General features: G+C 41.2%; 1 protein-coding gene across 1 annotated transcript in view; it reads right to left on the bottom strand.

The window, feature by feature from the left end:
• The window catches only part of LOC120937729 (clustered mitochondria protein homolog), a 109,701-nt gene that overhangs the window by 38,685 nt on the left and 58,429 nt on the right, over positions 1-12,587 (bottom strand). Inside the window, exons 14-18 of the mRNA XM_040351178.1 lie at positions 8,817-8,969; positions 7,346-7,408; positions 6,584-6,828; positions 4,740-4,824; positions 3,124-3,277 (exon numbers count right to left, since the gene is read on the bottom strand). Of these exons, the coding sequence (XP_040207112.1) occupies positions 3,124-3,277; positions 4,740-4,824; positions 6,584-6,828; positions 7,346-7,408; positions 8,817-8,969 (700 nt within the window). The remainder of the gene's footprint in view (positions 1-3,123; positions 3,278-4,739; positions 4,825-6,583; positions 6,829-7,345; positions 7,409-8,816; positions 8,970-12,587) is intronic.

Here is a 12,587-nt window from a genome sequence, read left to right as displayed (position 1 = left end):
TAATAATAATATTAGGTGTTTGCTAAATGAGATGGAAGAAATTAACCAGACAGAAAAGCAATACAGCCAAAGTGCCATACTCTTCTAGACTAAGCCTTAAACCTACTGCTAAAGCAGTTCTTAAGGCTATATATATTTTTTTCTTAAAATAACAACCATGTTGTACTTACCTGTTGTGTGCCATGCTATTTCAGAGAGTGGCCCCGAAACTCCCCCACTGGGGCTCTCCGCTCCTCCTCTGCTCTGAGGGCCACACAAAAAGTCACCTGGTATGGGGGCACTCATGTGGGCATGCTCCCAAGCCAGGGTATGTGCATCCATAGGAACACAAAGCACAACTCCCACCCCACAAAGAGCTAGATCATGATAGGATTTAAGTATAAGGGAGGTGAGGGGGCAATACAACTACTTTTAGCAGCCCAGTGCCATAGCCTTAAAGGCCAGAAAAAGGTCTGGTAATAGGCAGTTAAACAGTAGGGATTGTGCTTAGTATTGTCTGTGTGGACACAGATATGTACCCTAGAGTCCTTGGTTGGAATTCCAACTACGATACTACCTGCATGGAGTTTGCATGTTTTCCCTGTGCTTGCAGTGGGTTTCCTTCCACCCTCCAATTGCAAGATGGTAGATTAATTGGCTGCTGTCTAAACTGGGTAAGTGGGCATATGAGTTAGGAACCTTAGATTGTAAGCTCCGTCAGAACAAGGACTGACACGAATGTACATGCATGTATATAAAAGCACTGCATACAATGTTGGCACTGCATAAATGATATTAATAATAGGACTTAAAAAAATTGCTATAAGTGTACTTATAATATATCTAAACCTGATCTCTAAAATCTGATATAATCTTTAACATGGTAATGTACAATGCGCAATATATTGTGCTACCTAGCCACTATGGTTCAACAGATCAAGGGCTCAGTATTTATCGATTTATGCTAAGCACTATCAAATGAGTGCAGCTAAAACAGTACGTGGCCCATATTTTTGAGCTAATGTCGTTTTCAAAGGTTTTTGTTTCAAACTTTTTAAATATGCGTTTTTCATTAAAACAATTCCTGGTGATTATACCATGTTTGGACACCGTTAGACAGTGACAAATGTCTCCCAGCTGTGCTCCTGTGTAGTTACCCTGTCACATGAGCCCCTGATTTAGACTACAAGCAGCCATGCCAACACACATTATTGTAGCCATGCTTAAACATTGTCGCAGTCAATAAATAGTTAGTGCAGCTGACGCTAGAGTGCAAGTAGGGAGGCAGCGACTGGAAAAGGCTGGATGAGGTCAGCAGCACCAAGATGCAGAAAAACAATGCAAAACAAAATGTAAAAGCAGTAAAAACATATTGTTTTAGCAAATTAAAGTTTATCCAACTACGGTTCAGATCTACTTTAAGTGTGTAGGTAGTTCCTGGAACATGTAAGCAGAAATAAATGCCCATAAGTAGAGATATAAAATGTCCTTAACATTTTGAAGCCATTTTCCCTGGAAAATAAATGGAAGTCTTAGGAAAATTGAAAAAAAAAATTAGTGTGGAGTAATTTTACAAATTGAAAGTCATTTTGTTACACTAGAAAGGTGAAACGCAGTGTAAATAAAAGTATTATGCTCGAACTAAAACTGCAATTATTCAGTAAGTTATTGCTTTTTAAAATTTTGATTTTTTTATTACAAATGGAATAACAAAGACTGTAAATGTTAAGAACATTTCAACTATACATGAGAACAGGTAACCACCCTCTTTCCCTCATAATAATGTAAAAACTTCCTCCCAGTATTAATTTTCAGTTATTGACAATGCTGATCTAGAAGCATATATTGCTCGTACAAGAGCTTGATCAATGTTCTCATGATTTTCATGTGTCATTGTATCTAAAAATTTAAGGATTGTGTATTTTTGGGAGGCCGTGGTTTGTAACACTTCCTGACTTGAAGATGCTGCTGGTGAAGAAACACTTTGTGATGATCCAGAAGCAGCAGAAAGAGCAGTTCTAGAATGAGAACTCTGAAGGGAAAAGCTACTCGCACGTTCATTATGATCCTCATAATTTCATTCCATAAAGTATTTTTAAATGTCTTTATGGCACGTCTGGCATGCCAGAATGTGTTGTGTCATCCTTGTAGCATTTGGAAAAAAATATTTCTTCTCACGATATTTGCAAATTGCAGATTTGCTCTCATCAGAAAGTGCCCTGTGGAAATGTTTCCAAACTCTAGATGTTGGTCTCACCATTTTACTTAGAGGAGGAAAAAAAATATTTACTGACCAGACTATAGGTAAACATTATGCTGTGATGGCGGAGAGCATTAATAGGAATCATTTAAATGTTTTAAAGATAAACACATTTCTTTATAATTTCTCTTACCTGTCAATTAAAGCCTGAGAGGACAGAAATTATCATCTACCATATCCTGACAATAACCCAACTGTAGGAGATACAAGACGGTGCCCACAAGCAAACTAATTGAAAGCCTTTTCCTTGCAGTGCCCCCTAGTGGCAGAAATGCATATTTCTCTTGTTTTAAAATTGCATTGAGAAGTATAGTGTTCCTTGAATTGTATTCCAGGATCTGCTTGTCTTCAGCTCAGAGAACTTGTAATAATGTAAGACTTTTACAATTATAAAGTCTCAGAAATCTTTCATTAAGATCTTCACGTTGATTACCATGTCATAGATACTGTATATTACTTATCATTGTAAAATACAGTTTTACGTTTCTTTATATGAAATAACAGCATAAGACAGTTCAATAACTCACACAATCTTGTCAGTTAAGTCTATTTTTAGCACAAGTAGTCATTTAAAAAGTCACCGAACTATTTCCTGAAATGATGATAAAAGTAAAATTTATGGGTACTTTGTTCAGTGAGACAAATTGCATTAAGCCATAGTGACCTATTGGAAACCAACTTTTGTTGGCTGTAGACTAATAAAGGTGGAGACAAATTAACTGCTGTGGGTTACTTCCCTTTGTGTTATTTTTTTACTTTTTCAATATCCATTCAATACAAATCTTTGTTAAAAAAAAACTTTATTTTTAATTGTTACAAAAGTCTGCCAACTACAAGAAAAATCATAATAAAAAACAAGTTTATGTTTAGCAAAAATGTCTTACCCTGCTGGATGCTAATCTGGGCCTTTCGAAACAGCTCATTTGCCTCCTTGGCCTTAATGTTGATATGTTTGACTACGGGGAACATATTTAGGATATCCTCTTCTGTAAAAGCTGGTTTATGACGGCTTTCAAAGTTATATTCCCGGAGAAGAACCTAAGAAAGAAATACAATGTACAGTGTGTTTCTAAAAGTCTATGTGGGGCATTTGTAAGAAGGGGGAAGACGAGAATTTACACCACCACTTGGTAGGTTTTTAATGCAATGTAGAGCTCACTGAGTGATAGTCAATAATCATCCTAATCAATGTAGGCGCACAACGATAAATCAGATTCCATGGGGAAGCACAATAGACTAGATTCATTGTTTCCCCTGACATTTTCCTAAATGAGAACCACTGAAGAATCGATCACAGCACACATTTTTTTTTCCAGACTTTGGTCACAGATGTGAATTTTTGACTTATGCCTCGTACACATGACCGTTTTTCTCGGCAGGAAAAAAAATAAGTTTTTCCCAACGGGATTCCTCTCCAGCCTAACTTGAATACACACGTTCAGGCCAAATACCGCCCATCCAAAGCGCGGTGACGTACACCACGTACAACTGGACTATAAAGGGGAAGTTCAAATCAAACGGTGCCACCCTTTGGACTGCTTTTGCTGACCCTCGTCTTAGTAAAAGTTTGTTGAGATACGATTTGCGCTTTTCAGTCCGTTACAGCGTGACGAATGTGCTATCTCAATTCTGAACGCTACTTTTACCAGAATGAGCGCTCCCACCTCATACTTGATTCTGAGCATGCATGTTTTTCCCCCCCTCGGAAAAGCATCCACACGACCGGTTTTCCCAACCGGAAAAAGTCCGCCGGGAATCCAGGCGGGAAAAAAGAAAACATGTTCTCTTTTTTTCCCCCGCAGTTTTCCTGTCGGGAAAACTGCGATGGAGCATACACACGGCCGGTTTTCCCAGCCAAAAGCTCTCATGGCAGTTTTCCCCAACGGGAAAACCGGTCGTGTGTACAAGGCTTTACAGCATATTCCCCAATCTATCCATCTATCTCCTTCTCTATCAGCTTTTAGAGGATCCCTGAAAACCCTCCTCTTCAGAGAAGCCTACCCTTCCCACACATAACTGTATTTTCATTTGAGTCCATCTGATCATCCCCCACAGCTAACTACCCTTTGTTCCACTTGACCCTCCCTTCTAGATTGTAAGCTCTAACGAGCAGGGCCCTCTGATCCCTCCTGTATGGATTTGTATTGTGACTGTACTGTCTTCCCTGATGTAAAGCGCTGCGCAAACTGTTGGTGCTATATAAATCCTGTATAATAATAATAATAATAATAATAATATTCATATATGCTACATATTGGTAAAATAGCACCCAAATACAAATACTGACAACTATCAGCTTCTACATGAATTAAACAGTAATTGTGATTTACAAATTAATCATAGACTTGAAATGAACTTACTACAGTGGAGGGGAACGCATAGAGAAAACAATTTGTCTTTGAATGACATTACTCAGAGGATATGTCAGAAAGCTGCCACATCTACAGATTGAACCCTGCAGACAGTAACATGACATTCCTTGTACACGTTGAGACAGTACCTGGACTCCAGTCTTTATGCAGAACTCCCGGAGCAGCGTCACTTTCTGCAGGCTAAGCTTCTCAACCAAGTGCTCCATAGAAACACTGAATGCAGAATAAAGGGATAGTTTAGAGACAAATATATGATTTAGGCTGGGTTAACACTATTGTGAATTGGATGCGGATCTCACCACATCCAATTCGCATAACAGGAGATTGTGATTATACATAACAGGAGATGTGAATGTATAATATATACTTGTAAAGCGCTGCGTAAATTTATGGTGCTATAAAAGTACCTGTAATAAAAAGATAAAAATAAAATAAACACTGTCAGAGCCACCCAGAATGCCCTGACCTCCTGGATATGGGCTGAGTAGTCACACCTCTCCCCATCTCCCAATGAAGTATATAAAGTATATCGAAAGCCAACTTCTTTTTATTAGATTTGTACAGTAAAAAAAGAGGGTTAGAAGTCAGTCTGGTTTTATTGCTGTCTGTATCCCCATTGTAGAGATTTACCCTCTATATTTTTCCTGGTGACTATTGCCTCTAGTATTAAAAATGAGTGAAAATACAACATTTTCAGTTGTCAGGTCACTGGAATATGAATAAAGGTAAAATCAATGGGGACATTTGCTTTGGTGATAAGTTGACAACTGTCTAAGTAAGAATTCCGTAGTGTAAAGACAATTCCTCTTACTTCCAGTTGTGTCTCTGAGACAGGAAGTGAAGGGAAATCTCCTTAGCAGGATACAGACAGCCAAAACTGGTTTTAACTATTTCCTATTCTATCCAAAATGTAAAATAAAAAATGCTGTCAGAAGGTTGATGTAACAAGTAAGGTAAAATCATTGGGGCAGATCCTCAAAGAAATTACGCTGGCTTATCTTTTGATACGCCGCGTAATTTCAAATTTTGCACGTCGTATCTTTGTTTTGGTATCCACAAAACAAGATACGACGGCATCTGGGTTAGATCCGACAGGCGTACGCCTTAGTACGCCGTCGGATCTTAGATGCAATTTTTCGGCGGCCGCTAGGTGGCGTTTCTGTCGTATTCCGCGTCAAGTATGCAAATTAGCTATTGCCGACGATCCACGAACGCACGAGCGGCCGTCGCATTTTTTTACGTCGTTTCGGTTCGGCTTTTTCCGGCGTATAGTTAAAGCTGCTATATGGTGGCGTACTCAATGTTAAGTATGGCCGTCGTTCCCGCGTATAATTTTGAAAATGTTACGTCGTTTGCGTAAGTCGTCCGTGAATGGGGCTGGACGCCATTTACGTTCACGTCGAAAACAATGACGTCCTTGCGACGTCATTTGGAGCAAAGCACCCTGGGAGTTTTTACGGACGGCGCGGGGACGCGCTTCATTTAAATGAAACACGCCCCCTACCGGCCGATTTTGAATTTCGCGCCCTTACGCCGTGAGAGATACACTACGCCGCCGTAACTTATGGCACAAATTCGTTAAGGATTCAAACAAAATCAAAGTAAGTTACAGCGGCGTAGCGTATCTTACATAAGCTGCGCCCGGTGCAGATGTATGTGGATCTACTGACAAAGTTTTTTCTCATCTGATACTTTTTTTGCCCATTTCAGGTATACTTGAAATTTTTGTTTTTCAACACAATAATAGTGATAAATGGGGATAAATTATATTATTAACATGTGATAATGGCAAATGTTTAATTGACAAAGTGCTGTGAAATACAGCAACTGAAAGCAAACAGTGAGGACAATAACGGATGATGGCTGATTGGGTATTATGGGCTTCCAGCATTTGCTTCTTCACTTTATTTAGCAACATTAGTAGCATTCTAAAGAAGGAAAACAAACCTATCCAGTAATTGATACGTCTCACCTTGATAGTGTAAAATCAAAGCTGTCTTTGGTATTGCGCTGGATTCGTCTCCACAGATCAGCTGGAGTCATACTGGTCCATGCAGTGCTGTCTCCATTTTCCAATGGACGCATCTTTCTCTTGTTCTTCCTTTTGCGAGAGATTAGTTCATCGGGAGGCAGATGGGCCACAGGGTTGGGGTAAGAACTCAGAAAGCAGTTCATAAAATGGCTCACTGCAGCTGACAAGGCAGACGTCTCGACTCCCTGGCACATGAGAATGAGGTTGGTTACATGCATCCTTGCATATAAATCAAAATACCTACCTACACAATTTTAAAAATAAGGGTAGTCTTAAGCCTAGTACACATGATCGGATTTTCATCGGACAAAGCGTAGGACTTTTGTCCGAAGGGAAATGGCCATGAACTTCTCTTGCATACAAACGGCAAAGAATTGTCGGACAACAAACACAAAACAACGTGTTTTTTTTTCCAGCTCTTTACCGCCACCCTTTGGGCAACTTCTGCTAATGTTGTGTTATGGTGAGCATTGCTTCTGAGCATGCGTGTTTGTACTTTGGAGTTTTGTACACACGATCGGATAATCTGACAACACACATTTGTTGTCGGAAAATTTTAAAGCATGCTATCCAACATTTGTTGTCGGAAAATTTGCAGAAGTTCTATTGGGTTTTTGCTAATAGAACTTATTGGAATTCTACTGAAAGCATTAGCATACAGAAAAGCTTTATACTAAATGTCTTCTCACAATTAGCATGTACCTGCAAGTAGTGCCGGAGGATTGCTTTGGCTGATCGTGTGACAATTTCCGTGATAATAATTCTCTGTTGGAGAAAAAAAATAAAGTCAGCATTTCATGAGCGATTACTAGAGTCTTGGCAGCTTACACAATCTACTACTAGTACTAGTACAAACGTATCACTATCTGAGGCTCATCAAACTGTTCTCTTAATACATTTTTACTTACTATCTCAATCTGACCCAAATACAACTCTAATTAGATTGATATACATAAAGACTTGCAGCTTTTAACGTGCCACTATTATCCAAGCAATAATCAGGCCATGTAAAGACTACAACCACCTTTTGATGCCAACAGGTATCAGATTATGCATGCAAGCAGACAAAATAGAGATATGTGACAACACCTTGCTTGTCTCAGTGTCCCCAGAGTGTAGGAACAGAAGCTTGGGTGTCTATCAACTAAAATCTATGTAAACTCAGCAGTTTTTTAATCATGAGAACTTTAAAAAAAAATCCCAACTCTGCCAAACACTGCAGGTGGCAGCAGGTGGGGGTCAGCCCTTCACAGCACTGTAAAAATGATCGGGCCACGCGGGTCACATTTACAAAACAGCTGATCACTGGCTCAAAAAAAACGCTACCAAGGCTGCAGTTGCAGCCATGATCTTATGATGCCACCAGGGTTAAATAGTGTTTATTCAAGTGGGTAAAAAATGCCAATGGTTAAACAGTATTTATGCATAAGACGTTAAGGTCCCTTTCACATGGGGTGGACTCCGTCAAGTGAATCCTCCTGCTCAGTGGGGGACCTGCCGCTGATCCACACTCTACTATGAAGACTGGATACAGACACAGCCCTGCTGTTCTCTATGGGGTGGTCAGATGGAAACAAAAGGCCTGTTCATTTCTATCTGACTGTCACCTGATCTGATCTGCTAGACCAGTGGTCTCCAAACTGTGGTCCGGGGGCCAGATGCGGCCCTTTGCCAGCCTTTATCCGGCCCTTGGGGCTTTATTCCTCCCACTGATATGAGGCACTATTCTTCCCACTGACACCAACAAGGGGGCACAATTTCTTTCACCGATACCAATGATGGGATACAATTACTCCTACTAATAGGGGCACTACTCCTTATCCTACAGACTGCAAGGCCATATTTACTCTCAATGCTGGGCCCGGGACATTTTTTACCCCCGCTGGCCACAATCTGGCCCTCCTAAAGTCTGAAGGACAATAAACTGGCCCTTTGTTTGAAAAGTTCCCCTGTGCTAGACGGATCCCCATCCGTCTATTTTTGGTGGACTGAATCGGCTTGAATGCAGGTGGGGGTAAATGGACACATGTCTGTTGACATCCGCCTCCCATAGAGCACAATGGGTGATCCAATCAGGTCCGCCTGAAAAACGGACTGGTGGTCCGCTCGTGTAAAAGGGGCCAAAGTCTAAATAATACAATAATACATTAGATGTGATTATATAAATGCTTACATAAAGATGATCCAGAGAGGCACGTGCTTCCAATTTATCAATCATAGCAGCTATAGTACCTAAATAGCGTACATTGATCCCATGAAGATGAAGTGCCTCTGTAAGTGTTTTTCCATCCAGAGGAATAATAATATGACCAAGGCATGCCTTTATCTGCCAAAAATTGTTTAAAGGTATTAAGCAATTGCATAACATTATACAAATCTTAAACTAACAATTTAATTGATATAGGAGGCTAAATATTTCTTGTTAAAAGTAGTAATGTGATTTGTAGCATAAACTTTAGAATCTTATTATCCTAATTCTAAATAAATCAACATACAGCATATTGCAGTTAATGCCACGAAGAAAGGAAATCAGGTAAACATTTCTCTTTGGCATTAACAAGTCCAGTGAGGTTCAGTTGGGTCTGCCTGGGTGGTCCTATTCTGTTATACTGTACTATGCTAAATATCAATTTTGATTTGTAATGTTATGTTGAACTAAACATGATACTAAGGTCACTAGTACAAATGTGCAATTAATGTGAATAAACATGTTGAGGATGTGCTATGTGCTTGTCCTTTGGGGCTGCTCCCATTCATTTCAAATGGGTCCACAACACACATTCATGTAGTAAACAATGTGCCTGACCCTAAGCATACCAGAATGCATACATCTCAAAACACGTTGAAAACACTTGGAATAGTTATCACAGCACACAATGGGGTAGATTCAGGTAGATTTGCGCATTTTTCACATAGGCACAGGGCACCGTTTTTGCCCTGCGCTCCCGCAAATTATCTGCGCTACCCTTGATTCACGGAGCAGTAGCTCCGTAAATTGCGTGGGCGCTCCGGCAAAATGCCCGGCGTAAGCACGCGCAATTTAAATGATCCCGTAGGGGGCGTGGATCATTTAAATTAGGTGCGTTCCCACGCCGAGCGTAGTGCGCATGCTCCGTCGGGAAAATTTCCCGACGTGCATTGCGGTAAATGACGTCGCAAGGACGTCATTTGCTTCAAAGTGAACGTGAATGCCGTCCAGCGCCATTCATGATTCACTTACGCAAACAATGTAAATTTCAAATTTCGCGACGCGGTAACGACGGGTATACGTAGCATTGGCTGCCCCTGCTATTAGCAGGGGCTGCCTTACGCAAAAACCGACGTACGCAAACGACGTAAACTGCGTACGCAGGGCTCGCGTAGGGTTGTGAATCGGCGTTAGTATGCAATTTGCATACTATACGCTGACCACAACGGGAACGCCACCTAGCGGCCTGCGGAAGAATGCAGCCTAAGATATGACGGCATAAGGAGCCTTATGCCAGTCATTTCTTAGGCTGCAGTCGGCGTAACGAGGTTCCTGAATCAGGAGCATTCGTAACGCCGGCGCAGGTAAGCAATTGCGCTGCGTAACTATGGTTACGCAGACGCAATTGCTCTTTGAATCTACCTGAATGATGCTTCAAGCAACGTGCACACATACAGTATCTCACAATAGTTAGTACACCCCTCACATTTTTGTATATATTTTATTACATCTTTTCATGTGACAACACTGAATAAATTACACTTTGCTACAATGTAAAGTAGTGAGTGTAGAGCTTGTATAACAGTGTACATTTGCTGTCCTCTTAAAATAACTCAACACACGACCATGTCTAAACTGCTGGCAACAAAAGTGTGTACACCCCTAAGTAAAAAGGTCCAAATTGGGCCCAATTAGCTTGGAAGTTCAACATGGCACCTCATGGCAAAGAACTCTGAGGATCTGAAAAAAAGAATTGTTGCTCTAAATAAAGATGGCCTAGGCTATAAGAAGATTGCCAAGACCCTGAAATTGAGCTGCAGCATAGTGGCCAAGACCATACAGCGGCTTAACAGGACAGGTTCCACTCAGAACAGGCCTTGCCATGGTTGACCGAAGAAGTTGAGTGCTCAGCGTCATATCCAGAGGTTGTCTTTGGGAAATAAATGTATGAGTTCCGCCAGCATTGCTGAAGAGGTTGAAGGGGTGGGGGGTCAGCCTGTCTGTGCTCAGACCATACGACGCACACTGCATCACATTGGTCATCCCAGAAAGAAGCCTCTTCTAAAGATGATGCACAAGAAAGCCCGCAGTTTGCTGAAGACAAGCAGACTAAGGACATGGGTTACTGGAACCATGTCCTGTGGTCTGATGAGACCAAGATCAACTTATTTGGTTCAGATGGTGTCAAGCGTGTGTGGCGGCAACCAGGTGAGGAGTACAAAGACAAGTGAGTCTTGCCTACAGTCAAGCATGGTGGTGGCAGTGTCATGGTCTGGGGCTGCATGAGTGCTGCTGGTACTGGGGAGCTACAGTTTATTGAGGGAACCATGAATGCCAACATGTACTGTGACATACTGAAGAAGAGCACGATCCCCTCCCTTCAGAGACTGTGCCACAGGGCAGTATTCCAACATGATAACAACCGAAAACACACCTCCAAGATGACCACTGCCTTGCTAAAGAAGCTGAGGGTAAAAATGATGGACTGGCCAAGCATGTCTCCAAAATATAAACAAAAAAGTCAGTGCTACTACCCAAACATCACATGGAAAGCAGAGCTCCCGGGTGCTCGATCCACAGTCGCTGGCTGAGTAGAATAATGAGGAAAAGATGATCTGCACTCCGGTCCTTGCTCTTAAACAATTGACGTATTTATTGACAATCGACAGTAGACAAACGCAAATAGGAAAGGTTGACGCGTTTCAGCCTATAAGGCCTTAGTCACTCATAAACAAGCATGTCTCCAAATCCCAGACGACGTCTGCTAGTGATGAAACGCGTAGGATGTGGCCTGCGTTCCCGACAACATCACGCTACTCCATACGGAGATCCAGCCAAAACGGCAGACTAGCTTAGCGGAGGAGCCCAGGAGGAGACACCGAGAGATACCACACCTGTATTATATATACCGCGCATATCTAGCAACTTTTTTATACCATTGAGTGCTTGATCTACTGCATACAACCAGCTTCAGTTATGAGTCTGTAGGGAGACTTTAAATACCCTGGGCCTATATTGACCGCCGTGATTGTGGTCACACCTGATGGTAAGGAGACTGCATCATCAGCACTTGGGTGTTCTCCTTGGTGGAAGGAAGTGTGCTTTCTTGTTTTTCCATATAGCCTCGTTTATTCAAAGAAAGACGTTTCTGGATTTATACACATTTCTCTGTGATTTATGGGACTCATTCACTATACTATATTGGATTGATGAATTCACCTATGTTTATAATACTTTATATTCACTTTATTGTAATTTCACACATGTTTTTTTCTTGAGTTTTGTTATTCACATATGAACTCTTGATTCATGCATGTTATTTTTCCTTAACCCTTCATTGGATTTTTTGGTGTTATCAAATTTTCTCAGCGCTGTACCTTATATTATAACACATGTCTCCAAACCTAAACCCTATTGAGCATCTGTGGGGCATCCTCAAACGGAAGGTGGAGGAGCACAAGGTCTCTAACATCCACCAGCTCTGTGCTGTCGTCATGGAGGAGTGGAAGAGGACCCCAGTGACAACCTGTGAAGCTCTGGTGAACTCCATGCCCAAGAGGGTTAAGACAGTGCTGGAAAATAATGATGGCCACAAAAAATATTGACACTTTAGGCCCAATTTGCACATTTTCACTTAGGGGTGTGCTCACTTTTGTTTCCAGCGGTTTAGACATTAATGGCTGTGTGTTGAGTTATTTTGAGGGGACAGCATATTTACATTGTTATACAAGCTGTACATGCATTACTTTATATTGT

The sequence above is a fragment of the Rana temporaria genome, chromosome 1, assembly GCF_905171775.1.
Source record: "Rana temporaria chromosome 1, aRanTem1.1, whole genome shotgun sequence".
Lineage (NCBI taxonomy): Eukaryota > Metazoa > Chordata > Amphibia > Anura > Ranidae > Rana > Rana temporaria.
Note: the sequence above shows the minus strand (reverse complement) of the source record. Positions and strands in the feature narration are given on the sequence as shown.